This window comes from Strongylocentrotus purpuratus, unplaced genomic scaffold (genome assembly GCF_000002235.5).
Source record: "Strongylocentrotus purpuratus isolate Spur 01 unplaced genomic scaffold, Spur_5.0 spur5_scaffold_2, whole genome shotgun sequence".
Classification (NCBI taxonomy): Eukaryota; Metazoa; Echinodermata; class Echinoidea; order Camarodonta; family Strongylocentrotidae; genus Strongylocentrotus; species Strongylocentrotus purpuratus.
The window spans coordinates 13557682-13572998 of record NW_022145605.1 but is presented as its reverse complement, the minus strand read 5'-3'; the positions used below and the strand labels follow the sequence as shown (position 1 = coordinate 13572998).

The 15317-nt window shown below is 35.7% G+C and overlaps 1 protein-coding gene across 3 annotated transcripts in view; it reads left to right on the top strand.

The window, feature by feature from the left end:
- The window catches only part of LOC115918825 (relaxin receptor 2-like), a 37170-nt gene that overhangs the window by 12165 nt on the left and 9688 nt on the right, over positions 1 to 15317 (top strand). For 2 of the 3 annotated variants that reach the window (XM_030991721.1, XM_030991719.1), the window contains exons 3-8: positions 8638 to 8766; positions 9867 to 9972; positions 10285 to 10371; positions 11099 to 11170; positions 12386 to 12457; positions 14345 to 14416. In XM_030991721.1, coding sequence (XP_030847581.1) covers positions 8638 to 8766; positions 9867 to 9972; positions 10285 to 10371; positions 11099 to 11170; positions 12386 to 12457; positions 14345 to 14416 — 538 coding nt within the window. The remainder of the gene's footprint in view (positions 1 to 8637; positions 8767 to 9866; positions 9973 to 10284; positions 10372 to 11098; positions 11171 to 12385; positions 12458 to 14344; positions 14417 to 15317) is intronic. The other variant, XM_030991720.1, reaches the window with a different exon arrangement.

Below are 15317 nucleotides of genomic sequence, written 5' to 3'. Positions count from 1 at the left end.
AGGTGTGCGAGTTAATTCTGCCACGAAGACCAGGGCGTGGCATCAATTAGTGTGTAATTGAATCATTCTAGCTTGAACTTTGTACTGTTCCTCATTACCACGTTTGCGGAACTTGAACACGTCCTTATTCATCTCCTCAATTTTCGCTATTTGAGATTCGCTAAGTTCTCTCACTGAGATTGTCATTAATACGCTGCTGAAAAGTTCCTTATTTATCAGAAATCAACGAATCGAGCTGGCTTAGAAGGCCCGTTTGGCTTTCTCGAATTTTTGCGCTCACGAGGTCAGCAACTTCGGCCGTCTCCATGGTTGTTGAAAGTTCAAGCTAGAATCGTGTCAGGCTATCCCACAATCATTGAAGTGTATTGTGTTATTTGTTTGCATTGGGAGTGAGGGATGACAGACGCAATAATATAAGACAGACCCTTTTATTATTCGGGACTTTTAGATTTGCACGTCGACATAGTGGACTGCTACGTGTGACGTCCTTTTTAAGGCACTGGCAGTGCCTAATTAAAAGGATGTCACACCTATAGCAGTCCACTATGTCGACGTGCAAATCTAAAAGTCCCTAATGGGCCATTTTCGTAATGTAACCAAAGTTAATGCATAAGTCTTTGTTCAAATTGCTTTGATTTCTTTCCCCGGACGCGCCAGGCGTTACATGTGCCTTCCACACGCTTTGCAAGAGAGTTCTTCTCCATTTCTCTTTCTCCCTTTCTCTCTCTCTCTCTCTCTCCCTCTATCTCTCTTTCTTGCAGTCGTTCCTCTTACTGATTCGCGCATAGCGGGTTAATTATCCGCAAATCTCAGCAATTGTAAATGTATAGCCTTTTCTTGCTTTTAATTGTTTTGTTTCATTGGTTAACACGAAAGAGGACAAGTGTTATACTCAGCAGCTTGTGCATTATTTTTAAAATTTCTATTTACGTAATGTTTCTTTTAATTGTACCTGGACCCCCAGGAAGAACAGTGTCATATATTTTTATGACACTGAACGGGCAATCCAGCCAATCATTTTTAAGCAATCTATATACACATGTACTTTTTTTTTTTTTTTTTAATTCTGTTATGTTTCATTTCGTTTTATGTCATATGTTATTTGTCTTTTTAATATGATTGGAAAATAAATACAAAAAAGTGCCTCAATACAAATTATTTCATTTACCTGATAAGAATAATAGTATTTCAAAAGTCAGAATGCAAACTGCATATATTAAGTGTTGCTAGGTAGGTCAAGCATAATGTTTGTCCAACCTGACAACAACTAATGTATGCAGCTCGGATTCTGTCTATTGAAATACTAATATTCTTATCAGGTGAATGAAATAATTTGTATTGAGGCACTTCACAAAGACTTATGCATTACATTTGGTTACATTACGAAAATTACCTTTTACACAATTTCTTGCTATCCGCTGCCTCGAGATCACTAGAGCGAAGACTGAAAGGTAACAATGTATATCAAGAATCTCTATTCAGTGAAGGGTTTTTGACAAAAAAGACGTACATTTTCTTGTAGACAAAAGTCTAAGGCGATTTTCTCAAAATTAAAAACTCCATTAAAGGAAGATTGCAGCGGCCAGGCAATCACGTTTCAGACCACCTTGGGCAAAACAGGATGGACCTGAAACAACGCGGGGAGATGAGAAACTTAGAGTAGGCCATAGTAAAACGGGGTGAACGCAACAAAACGTGACAGTACGTAATACAAAAAACTGAGCAAGACCTAACAAACTTGAATACGGAGGAAAATGGCCAAAATCCCACGGCGCACTACGCTTTGGGCAAACGGGGTTACCGTGGACGCCGGGAACTTAAAGCCCAAGTCCACTCAAAAATAACTTACTTTCAATAGAAGCAGGAAAATCAGACAAACCGATCAAAATAAGTCTGAGCAAAATCGGATAACTAATAAGAAAGTTATGAATTTTTAATGACATTAAAAACTTCGAAAATCACTAGAAATACTAATATTCTTATCAGGTGAATGAAATAATTTGTATTGAGGCACTTCACAAAGACTTATGCATTACATTCGGTTACATTACGAAAATTACCTTTTACACAATTTCTTGCTATCCGCTGCCTCGAGATCACTAGAGCGAAGACTGAAAGGTAACAATGTATATCAAGAATCTCTATTCAGTGAAGGGTTTTTGACAAAAAAGACGTACATTTTCTTGTAGACAAAAGTCTAAGGCGATTTTCTCAAAATTAAAAACTCCATTAAAGGAAGATTGCAGCGGCCAGGCAATCACGTTTCAGACCACCTTGGGCAAAACAGGATGGTCCTGAAACAACGCGGGGAGATGAGAAACTTAGAGTAGGCCATAGTAAAACGGGGTGAACGCAACAAAACGTGACAGTACGTAATACAAAAAACTGGGCAAGACCTAACAAACTTGAATACGGAGGAAAATGGCCAAAATCCCACGGCGCACTACGCTTTGGGCAAACGGGGTTACCGTGGACGCCGGGAACTTAAAGCCCAAGTCCACTCAAAAATAACTTACTTTCAATAGAAGCAGGAAAATCAGACAAACCAATCAAAATAAGTCTGAGCAAAATCGGATAACTAATAAGAAAGTTATGAATTTTTAATGACATTAAAAACTTCGAAAATCACTAGAAATACTAATATTCTTATCAGGTGAATGAAATAATTTGTATTGAGGCACTTCACAAAGACTTATGCATTACATTTGGTTACATTACGAAAATTACCTTTTACACAATTTCTTGCTATCCGCTGCCTCGAGATCACTAGAGCGAAGACTGAAAGGTAACAATGTATATCAAGAATCTCTATTCAGTGAAGGGTTTTTGACAAAAAAGACGTACATTTTCTTGTAGACAAAAGTCTAAGGCGATTTTCTCAAAATTAAAAACTCCATTAAAGGAAGATTGCAGCGGCCAGGCAATCACGTTTCAGACCACCTTGGGCAAAACAGGATGGACCTGAAACAACGCGGGGAGATGAGAAACTTAGAGTAGGCCATAGTAAAACGGGGTGAACGCAACAAAACGTGACAGTACGTAATACAAAAAACTGGGCAAGACCTAACAAACTTGAATACGGAGGAAAATGGCCAAAATCCCACGGCGCACTACGCTTTGGGCAAACGGGGTTACCGTGGACGCCGGGAACTTAAAGCCCAAGTCCACTCAAAAATAACTTACTTTCAATAGAAGCAGGAAAATCAGACAAACCGATCAAAATAAGTCTGAGCAAAATCGGATAACTAATAAGAAAGTTATGAATTTTTAATGACATTAAAAACTTCGAAAATCACTAGACAAATTGGCAACTCACTCCTGAGTCTGGGACGTCATGTCCTCACTATCCACTAATTAATTTATTTATATTGATGATATAAATTTCCTATTTTCTCCTTAAGAATCTTTTTTCTTCACACCAGGATCCAAGTTAGATTAATAGTAATATGTTTTTGTGTGGATGCACTAATATAGACTAATTTTTTTTCCAGCTAAATCATGAAAAATGTGAATTTTGATAAACAATTTATATCAAAATCAATAATTATGAATAAACAATATTCAGAAAATAATATAAATTCTTCAAAGTTCATAAAAGATTATGTGAAATGTCATACACGCAATATGATACAAATCATATAACCTGGGCAAAGGCTTGGGGAAATCAATTTTCGGGGAATAAAAAGGGAAATTAATGGGATTCAACCATATTATTGATAAAAAGTGAGGACATGACGTCAACAACTGATAACCATCTTGGCAATTTGTTTTGTGATTCCCATTGTTCCATAGTTTTACATACTTTTTCAAAAATTCATCTACAAAGCGGCAGATCACCTAATTCGTCGCCCTGACGAATTCGATGTCTAGTTATTATTATCATTATTAAGTAAACATCGATGTTTTCATTTTTCTTTGTCTGGCCCAAGCTCTCCAAGGGGTGACCCGACATAAGGTCTTGCGATAATTGTTTAAAGAGAAGGTTGAGTTCTGGGAAGAGGTCAGGGGCGTAAATCCGTACCGAGGAGTGGGGGGATGATCGGCGATAACTAGCAAGAGCACACGCCCACACTAATCTACGCAAGCGCGCGCGATCGCGCACGCACAAACACACAACAAAGACACACACACACACACTCGCACACACGCTCGCTCATTAGGGGTGTGTGGGTGATAGGCCTAAATAGGCCGCGGAAGCTTAGACGTTTCCTTAAATTATTAGTAAAAGAAGACGATTTATTGTACCGTTCTCTACTGTTAACCCTTGTCTGAATGAATCCCCCCCCCCCTCCCGCGCGAAGCGCAAAAGCTTTGGCGTTTCATTAAATTATTATAAAAAGGAGACGATTTGCTGTACCGTTCTCGACTGTAAATCCTTGTCTAATTCAGTTCCCCCCCCCCCCGTCCCGCGCGGAAGTTTTGGCGTTTCATTAAATTATAAGAGAAAGTAGACAATTTGTTAAACCGTGCTCGACTCTTAATCCTTGTCTGAATTCAGTTTCCCCTTCCTGCGCGAAGCGTGAAAAGCTTAGACGTTTGATTTAATTATTATAGGAAGAAGACGATTCTTTGCACCATTTTCGACTCTTAAAAAGCCCTATTTATCTGAATTCAGTTCCCCCCTCTCGCGCGAAGCGCGGAAGCCTTGACGTTTCCTTAAATTATTAGAGAAAGCAGACGATTGGGTGTACTGTTTTCGACTCTTAATTCTCGTCTGAATTCAGTTTCCCCTTCCCGCGCGAAGCGCAAAAAGCTTAGACGTTTGATTTAATTATTATATAAAGAAGACGATTCGTTGCACCGTTTTCGACTCTTAATAAGCCCTATTTATCTGAATTCAGTTCCCCCCCCCCCTCTCGCGCGAAGCGCGGAAGCCTTGACGTTTCCTTAAATTATTAGAGAAAGCAGACGATTGGGTGTACTGTTTTCGACTCTTAATTCTCTTCTGAATTCAGTTTCCCCTTCCTGCGCGAAGCGTGAAAAGCTTAGACGTTTGATTTAATTATTATAGGAAGAAGACGATTCTTTGCACCATTTTCGACTCTTAATAAGCCCTATTTATCTGCATTCAGTTTCCCCCTCTCGAGCGAAGCGCGGAAGCCTTGACGTTTCCTTAAACTATTAGAGAAAGCAGACGATTGAGTGTACTGTTCTCGACTCTTAATTCTCGTCTGAATTCAGTTTCCCCTTCCCGCGCGAAGCGCGAAAAGCTTAGACGTTTGGTTTAATTATTATATAAAGAAGACGATTCGTTGCACCGTTTTCGACTCTTAATAAGCTCTATTTATCTGAATTCAGTTTCCCCCTCTCGCGCGAAGCGCGGAAGCCTTGACGTTTCCATAAATTATTAGAGAAAGCAGACGATTGGGTTTCGATGGAATTAGTAATGTTATTTTGAAAGCCATTATTCCTTTTATTGTCGACCCATTAGTCCATACATTCAATTTATCATTACTGCATGGTGAATTTCCTGATTCCATGAAACTAGCAAAAATTATTCCCCTATTAAAAAAAGGTGATAAACTTGAAATAGGTAATTACAGGCCAATCTCCTTGTTATCTTCATTTTCCAAAATCTTGGAAAAAATAGTATTTACTCGAATGATTGCTTTCCTGAAGAAATATGATATTTTATCCAACTTTCAGTTTGGTTTCAGGGAAAAACATAGTACTGTTCATGCTTTAATGTCTTTTGTTGAAAAAATTGCCCATTCAATTGACTCGTCTTCTCACACAGTTGGTATTTTCCTGGACTTCTCCAAGGCCTTTGATACGATCAATCACGAAATTTTACTTTACAAACTCGCCAATATTGGTGTCCGTGGAAAGGCCTTGGAGTGGTTCAGGAGCTACCTTTCTAACAGAAGACAATTTGTGTTTTTAAATGAGCAGGCATCTGATTTTAAAAATATTACTTGTGGTGTTCCGCAAGGGAGTCTTTTAGGCCCGCTATTGTTTATTATTTATATAAATGATTTTCATAAATCATCCAATGCTATGTCATTCATTTTATTTGCTGATGATACTAATTTTTTTTTCTTCACACAGTGATCCAAATATTATTGTTGATGTAATTAACGCAGAGTTGCGAAAAATATTAGAATGGATTAGAGCTAATAAATTGTCATTGAATCTCTTGAAGACGAACTACATATTGTTCAGTAACTCCTTAACATCATTACCCACTGATATTATTCTTGACAACACCCTCTTGAGCAAGTTTCTCATACAAAATTTGTAGGTGTTGTGGTTGATAGTAAACTATCCTGGAAACTCCACGTTGAAAATATTTGTAAAACTATATCTCGCAATGTTGGTATCATTAACAGACTTAAATCACACCTTCCACAACGATCTTTGCTTATGCTTTATTCTTCTCTTATTTTACCATACTTAAATTATGGACTTCTGCTTTGGAGAAACACGTACCAAACATTGGTGGAAAAAGTTTTATTACTACAAAAGAAAGTCATTCGTATCATATGTAATGCTCCTTTTCTTGCCCATACGGATCCGCTGTTCCTTGAACATAATATCCTAAAAATTAACGATCTATACTTATTATATCTAGGTGAATTTATGTATAAATTCAATTCTGGTACTCTTCCATTTGCGTTTCACGATATGTTTAAACAAAATCGTACATTTCATAAATATCCCACAAGACAGTCAGAAGAATTTCATTTACCTTTTTTGAGAACATTTTTCGCACAAAAAACATTCATCTTTGAAGGCCCTAAATTTTGGAATACTTTGCGTGTTGATTTGAAAAACTCCCCTTCTCTCTCAGTCTTTAAAAGAAATCTAAAGAAATCTTTACTGGCCCCGTACAAAACCTAGCTCCTTGTTATATTGCCTGTGTATATTATATGCAGGAATTTTCATGATTATTACTATTGTCATTATTTTAATTATGATCATTATTGTTGAGATTGTATTATGTTCTCCAGAGAACTCGTCACCACTCGTTTACCAAGTACTTCCTCTCATTGAACTGTTCTTCTTTTTTTGAAAATTTGATCTTGCGCGCAACCTTCATTCTGTTTGTTATCACCTTTCATCTATTTCTGTAGTCCACATGCAAACCTTTTCTCTTTACTGTATCCCTTCTCCTCTCACACTCTCCTTGTTTTCTTTGTACATTGTTCGTGTTATGCGTATTGTTTTGTTTCTCCTTTTGTGTCCTCTCTGTTGGCAATTATCCTTATTTTACTCATGTAACTTACTATTATTGAATACTACCACCCGAGGGGTCCACGATTTACAAGCATCGCTTCACAGTGGACCTCTCCGTTTCCAGCTTAACATTAATACATTATTTTAAGCAGCAATATTTCTTGATATTCAAATATGTAATTCTGTTAAATTCATATTTTGTATTGCATGGTTACTACTTTGATTGTTTATTGTAATGATATTTCTATGAATACTGTATTCTTTTGCTGGAAATGAGAAAAAATAAAATTGAATTGAATTGAATTGAATTTATCTGAATTCAGTGACATACTGTATACGTGTAGGCTATACATAACTCATTTCTCATGCATTATGCTGCAATTGAAACAATCACATTTTTTTCTTCTTCTTCTTTTTCTTCCTTTTTTTCCCCCTCTTATAATTTTTGTAATATCAGGGGGGATGATTGTACAGGCCATCCCCCCCTACTTCAAACCAGGGGGGATGCAGCCCCCCCCCCATCCCCCCCCCCCCGGGATTTACGCCCCTGGAAGAGGTGAAAATAATTTGTGAGCGTTATCATTCTTATTATGCAAGTGTGGAAGAACATCAGATATAAAGACATGTTCCCTAAAAAGCATGGCTCTTTAAATGCCTTCATATTCTAAATATGTCATGTAACATCGTAAAACTCCAGGGTAGGATTTTTACGCCACTTGTTCGTGTAGTCCCATTTACATCTTTCTGTGTACAGTGTTTGTAACTTTACCAAGACTTGGCCAAATTTCTTATCATTTTGATGATTCCAGAACCTTGCAATACACACAAATTCTTACATGCTCGGACGATTCCGCACCGTTTCTTTCACAATGCAATCGCATGACCAGAACTCAACTTCATCTTTAAGGCTTCATTTTGTCATATATGTCAAAGGTATATGGTTATACCTTAGTCACACAAGGAGACCGATCCGAGACCGACAACAGAATGAACAATGCATTACAAGACCGCCGATTACCAAGTATCAGTCGGTTTAGTGTCGGCTTGGAGTCGCTTTGGAGATGTGAGGTTTTAGGGTTAGGGTATAAATGATACGGTCACAAAGGTTCGTACGAACGATAATTTCGTACGAATCTCCCTGTTTTTCCATTGTCTTCCCGAATTTCCATTGACTGAAATCGTTCGTACGGTGTTCGTAGCAGTTCGTAATGGCATTTGTGACCGAGGCATAACGTTTGGGTTTTAGGTTTGGTTTCGGGTTAGGATTAGGTATAGTCTGTGGTGGGTCCATTTTTGAAGGTAGGAATTCGGTTAGTATAGGAGATTGTCGCGGAGCTGTCGCGAAAGCAAGTGTCGCACAATATTGTCCTGGGACGGCCGCAAACTAGATTTTATCATGCATAATGCACTTATTTTTTTGTGTAGAAATGTCATGATTGTCTTTCTCTTTTACGCCGCCAGATAATGAATATTGCAGTTCAGCAGAATACATGTGTGACTACGAAGATTCGTATGAATGTATACCACTGGACTATGTTTGCGATGGATATGCTGACTGTGAACAGAACGGCATCGATGAGATATTATGCGGTAAAGTCTGATTTGTTTGCAAATTGTTATTTCGTATAGAAATCCACATCCTTCTTTACTCACAATAATGATACATGTATAATAATGATAATAATGATGATGATGACTATGATGAACAAACAATAATAATTATACGATAATGATGATAATATCAATAATAATAATAATAATAATAATAATAATAATAATAATAATAATAATAATAATAATAATAATAATAATAATAATAATAATAACAATTAGAAGCAGATTTTGCGCCTCTTCCAGAGGATACAAGGCGCTGTCCCTTAGTCTATGAACGAAATAAGAAGACCTACAGAAGTATGTTTTCACATGTTTTTTAAGAAGTCAAGTGAATTACTATTTCTTAGAAATGAAAGAAATTTGTTATACAGTGTGAGTCAGAAAAAAAGTTTACACCTAGAAAGTTGCTAATTATTTTAAAAATCATCTATGAAAAGTTAATTATTATACATCATACGAAATCCCTAACAAAATTAATCATGCCACACATATCAAATATTGAATTTCAAATATCAACGAGCATTTGTGCTAGTGTGTGTGTGCGTGTGTGACTTTGCTTCTGCAAAGACCATATGCAATGCATTTCATTTGAAACATTCATTTCATTCTCTCACTCCGCTAATCCCAACATAATACATGCTGTAGGCATCACTTTGGCGCAAGTCGATTTTTGGACTTTCGCAAACAATGCCACCTGTTCATCTAAGCGTGAACACATACAGTGTACCACACCAAAATAATTCCAAACGATTTGAGATATGACACCCTTTCATAAGATGTATAATAATTTACTGTTCATTGATGATTTTTTAAATAATTAGCAATTTTCTTGGTGTAAACTTTTTTTGGCTCACACGGTATAGGCATAGAGCAACGGATTCAAAGGATTTGAAGCCAGTCTGTTTTCGGGATTTGGGAGTGAGAAAGGAAGGAGTTAAGCTTGATCTATAAAGGAGATAAATAGACGAAGTACATTTACTGTTGATGTAGATTTATAAGTGTACGATTACGTGGTATTGAAATATAGTTAATAGTCATATATCAGTAAAAGACACCATTGTTTCTCTTTTTTAAAGATCCGCTAGATTGCGTGCCGTCTTGTCGATGTTCTGCTTACAGTGTATCTTGTGAAGGGCGTAACATTGTTGATGATACCAACATTACAAAATCATCAAGAGATCTGTAAGTTAGAGGAGAAACTACATCTTAGAATTTTCGCTAACCCCCTAAATTCTTCATTTTTCAAGCAATATGAAAACATGAATAACATTAGCAACACGTCGTGTGTCTGTAGAGGTTGGTTATCTTGACAGCTGATTTGAAAATGCACCATTTTGATGAATTTTAGAAGCACATTTCAACGATCTTTAAGACCTATGTTGGACAGTATTATACAATATTCTTTGTTAAATCCAAAGGCACACGTGACAGCCTTTATTTTTCTTAAGCCTCTTTCTTTCTTCTTCTTCTACTTCCTCTTCTTCTTCTTTGCAGATATTTTATTGGGCAATCGATCAACGGAACGAAGATGCCATTATCGATGCCATTCAACGTGACAACATACCCGCTTTTACTACGATTGTAAGGAACACAAAGCTAGCGCTTAGTAAAATATTCATTAGAGTATTTTAGAATTTTGTAGTTTATATATATATATATTGAATATCAAAATATGACCAGTCCTAAATAAATCCAAACTACTACAACAAATTCAGAACAAAAAACATAAGTCTACAAAATACTGCAAAAAACACCACTTTTAAGTCTGTTTCAGTGAACAATGAATTTCCATATTATGGACAATAAATCAATTCAATTCAATTCAGTTTTGTGCTTCCAAATTTATAAATTATATAGCAAACAAGTATACTCTTTTAGACAAAGGGAGAAAACTAAAATTTGACTATCCTGACCAAATAGACCTTTATTGAGCTCCATCTAAAAACCACACTATGCGAATTTTGGGGTGGTTATGTGGTATGTGGTCTTCTGATTCTTTCAAAACTCATCTCAAAACATTCCTTTTCAAGTCTTGATCGTTTTTCCTGTTTACACGCGCCTTGAGCACTCCACAGAGTGGATTTGGCGCGATATAAGTTACATTATTATTATTATTATAATATGTTGATCGTTTCCTTTCTGAATTTTGGGTTTTCGAGCTGTTTACCTCCGTCAGGTATCTACATTTATCGAAACGTTCTGTTTCGGCCTACGAAGAACTATCATAATCACCCCAAAGGCTAAGAAACCTAATTGACGTCTATTATTAATAAGGAATTCCATATACTTATCATGTCTTGACTTGCAGAAATATTTACAACACCGGACTAAGGGAACTTCTTCGAGCGGATTTCCTGACACTGACAGAAATCAGAATGATGTAAGTTTTATTAATGTTTATATTACCATGAATCAATATGTAACTGAAAATAGTTTATAGGCAAATGCGAGTGTGAGATTTGTAAAAAAAGAGAGAATTGTAAATGGCAATAAAACTATGCACAGGGGAAGGTGATTAATATTAAGACGAAGAATGATAATAAAAATAGTAAAACTAAAATTGATAATTATAATAATAATAATAATGCTAATGATGATAGTGATAATGGTGATAATAATAATGATAATAATAATAATAAAGATTATAATATCTACATCTATTCAACAAAAACTCGTAGATCCTAATCAAATAATTGGCCAACCACGTGTGATTAATTTCATCAGACTATCACACGTTATTTTCTTCATTTCATGAAAAAACGTGCAGTAGTTTCTAGTACTATCCAACGATTTAAAGTACACGATGCATAGCAGGGCGCGTTGAGGTTTGTGTGCTTATATCTTGTAGGGGCCCAAACTTGAGTAGCACTGCCCGTAAATGTGTATAGAGGTATATAATGCGACTATTTCTGAGTACACGCTAAAGTAAGCCTATTGGACTTTTTATTTATCCCGATTATTTATTCTTCAGTGACAATGACACGAAACAATGAATTAGTTTTACATCAAAGGTGCATGTTTTCATTCGTTCATTAACAATATATCTGCTCTTGTTGAAACTGTTTATGCACCTATAGCCTGACAGCTTCTTACGATATATGCATACAGCCTCAACTCGAGTGTGGATAGAGCATAATAATGCATCAATTGTAAACTATATTGCCCGCATATCCATTCCCTGGAAAGATCACGGTGCCTATTATTAATAGTCACGGTGCCCTGGCTTTTATCCTAGTTGCCCATGGGCGCTAGTAACGTTAAGTTAGTAACACGCTCCTCCAGATTCACCCCTGATATCTCATCTTGCTCATTGAAATGCTTACTACTAATAACAATAAAACAAAATAATAATGCACTTTGTAGTGCATCTTCAAAGTTCAACTACGATTTGCAATTATGCTAAACAGAGCAGGTAAGTTTCGAAATATTTTTTTTAGGTATTGAAAGATTGGGTAGAGATTGGAAGAAGCTTTGGTAGAATTTTAGTCCGACCTGTCTTTCACTGAGTAAACGGTTGACCCGACGTAAATTATCTAGATCACCGAATTAAAATCTCTTTTGTTCTGTATATGAAATTTTCTAATCACTTTTTCAGGATATTACAGTACAATAACATATCTCGGATTGAGGATCTTAGTTTCAGCAATTTGAACAAGTTGACCATGCTGTGAGTATGAAAAAAAATCATTTGAATAAAGTATGTAATGTATACAATTTAATGGTTTTTATAGAGCACCAATCACCGAGGGAAAATGCTGTTTGGCTAGAATGTAGAAAATCAACCTTAACAAATAAATTGCACTCCATTTAAGGAGTATGAATAAAATAATAGATATTATTATTATTAGTAGTAGAAGCTTTATACAGAGAGAATTTATTTTTCATACCTTTTCACATAATACAAACAATGACAGACAATAATAAACGTAATGATATTACAGAAATGAGCATTTAAAGCCCCACTATCCTACTTGTAGCTACTTGCTCCCTCTATATAGAAAACTTCCCCAATCGTTGGTCCCCATGATCCTCTTTTTCTTATGTTAGTTGAGAGTTAAGTTTATGAGATAGCCACCTGTCAGTGACCTCGCTGTGTGGTCTTATCCCTTCTGGCCAAGTAGTATTGACGGTCTTTAAATATCTTTGACATTGTTTTTGGTCATTGTAATGCAAAAGGATTTGGTTACAGGAACCTGAGTCCGACTTTACTTGTGAACGCGTGCGTCAACTAGTCAACTCAACAAGTCCCTTTACTGTTACTTGAAGTCCATTTCAAACTGCAATTATGCCTTTCTATAAGAAATATTTGAAGATCATATTTTGAATACAGTATAGAATTTCTTGCACCGAGAGCAAAACCTTTGTCGTTGATTGAACCACCTAGTAATTGTATTAGTTGTATTAATACATCCTTAGTAACATTTTTAACGGTTCTCTTTTGCCTACAGGGATATATCTTACAATATCATTGGTTCATTGTCGAATAATACCTTTACCGGTTTGAACAGTCTGACAAAAATATAAGTTTTAACAATCAACTTTCTACTCATAAGCTTAGTTTTTTTAAGGCATATATTACATGCGTGCCTTTAAATTTTCCTCTCAATAATTGTACATTAATCAGTTTTTAAATGTTGGAAAACATTTTCTATTTCCAGCAAACGATCACTGTTTAGCGTACTTGAATGGACTAAAAATGGATAATAAAAATATTTAAATTTCGCAATGTCCAGATGTTCGAAATCATATTTGTTAAACGTAAATTCAAGACACGGTCTGAAAGTTCCTGGAATGATCTACATATTTTAATTTGTGATAGGGAACCAATGCGGAAGTAGAACATTTAATAGTCAATTTAAGATTATGGATACAATTCAGGAATTGCGGTGTGCTAAATGTTTATAAATTATATAGCATTTTATCACAAAGCCTACATCTCTTGCTTAGTTTTTTAATTTTATTCGTCATACTCATCCTTGATAATACTTCTACCAAATAAATGACGATAGTGATAACGATGGTACATAATGGTTGTACGCATATTCGTGTGCGTGCGTGGGAGTGCATGTGTGTGTGTGTGTGTGTGTGTGTGTTTAAGTGTATGTTATGAACTCTTCTCTCTTTTGCCTTGCGGGGATTTGTCTCACAATGTTATTAGATCATTGTCAAATGATACCTTTATAGGTTTAACTAGTCTGACAACTATGTGAGTAAAATAATATTTTGTCTATATATATATTTATTGTGTCAATTTAGCAACGGTAATAGCAACTATTGAATCATAACATAACTTTATAAAGAAGTGAGCACTAATTGTAATCATTGTATGATATTCTGTTCTCCATTTTCTACTACTGCCATATGCTAATTACAATTAAGCCTAAATATTCCATGTTTGGAGGATACCATAAATTCTACAATTATAATTTAATGGCAATCAAGTTCGTTATATTTCTCCAATTTAAAAAAAATACATCTATTAAATGGGACGAAACTATGACAGATCTAATTTTCATAATTGACAGATTGTATGTATAATTTTTTATTTTTGCAGAGACCTGTCATACAATAGTATAACACGGATTGAGGATTTCAGTTTCCGTGATTTAAACAAATTGACATCACTGTAAGTGTCCATAATACTTTAAAAGCGTTACGTTCTACTTCGCTTGAGTATGTTTTTATCAAGAATAATCATGATAATTATCGGTGAATGACAAATTTACAAACTATTCAAATTGAATGCGTCGTCGATTTTATTCGCTGTATATCTACTTTAATGCTATTATATTAAATGATATTGAAGGGTAGATAAGTTACCACGGATAATGATAGTATATAATAGCAAAAATTATAATAAATAATAGTAATAATAATATATGAACATAATATACACTGTTAGTCATAATGGTGGAATAATTATTTTTACCTCAATTTGTTGAATCATTTTGGCAATGATTTATTCCTAATAGATCTAGATAATAGTATACATTCTTAGATTTTATTGAATGACAATTGGGGAGTGTTTGTTTTGCGTGACTGCTAAAGCATGTGTGCTACTATGCTAATCAACTAGGGGACCTACGTCCGTAAGTCATAACTGACAGTAATGGGGATTAATGCCTCATAAAAGTGCACTAATATAGCATATCGACACGGTTTTGATCCTGGGGGCTCACAGTAACGAGGCCATTGCTTAGCCAATAAATCATGACTGTACGCAGCGGGTGCTAGGGTACGTCGACGCCCCCACAAAAACAAAAAAACAAAGAAAATGCAATACATTTTCAATAATTCATTGTATTTTGCCCCGACCCCAACATAATTTGTTTTCTTCTATGTGGGCATGCCTTGAACCATAATGCATGGCCCTACAGAGGAATTTTTCCTGTTAGGGACTGGGGGAAAATGCAATGAGTTATTGAAAATTTATTGCATTTTTTTTTTTTTCTTTTTTTTGTGGGGGCGTCGACGTACCCTAGCGCCCGCTGCGTACAGTCATTTGATTCATTCATTGGCTAAGCAAT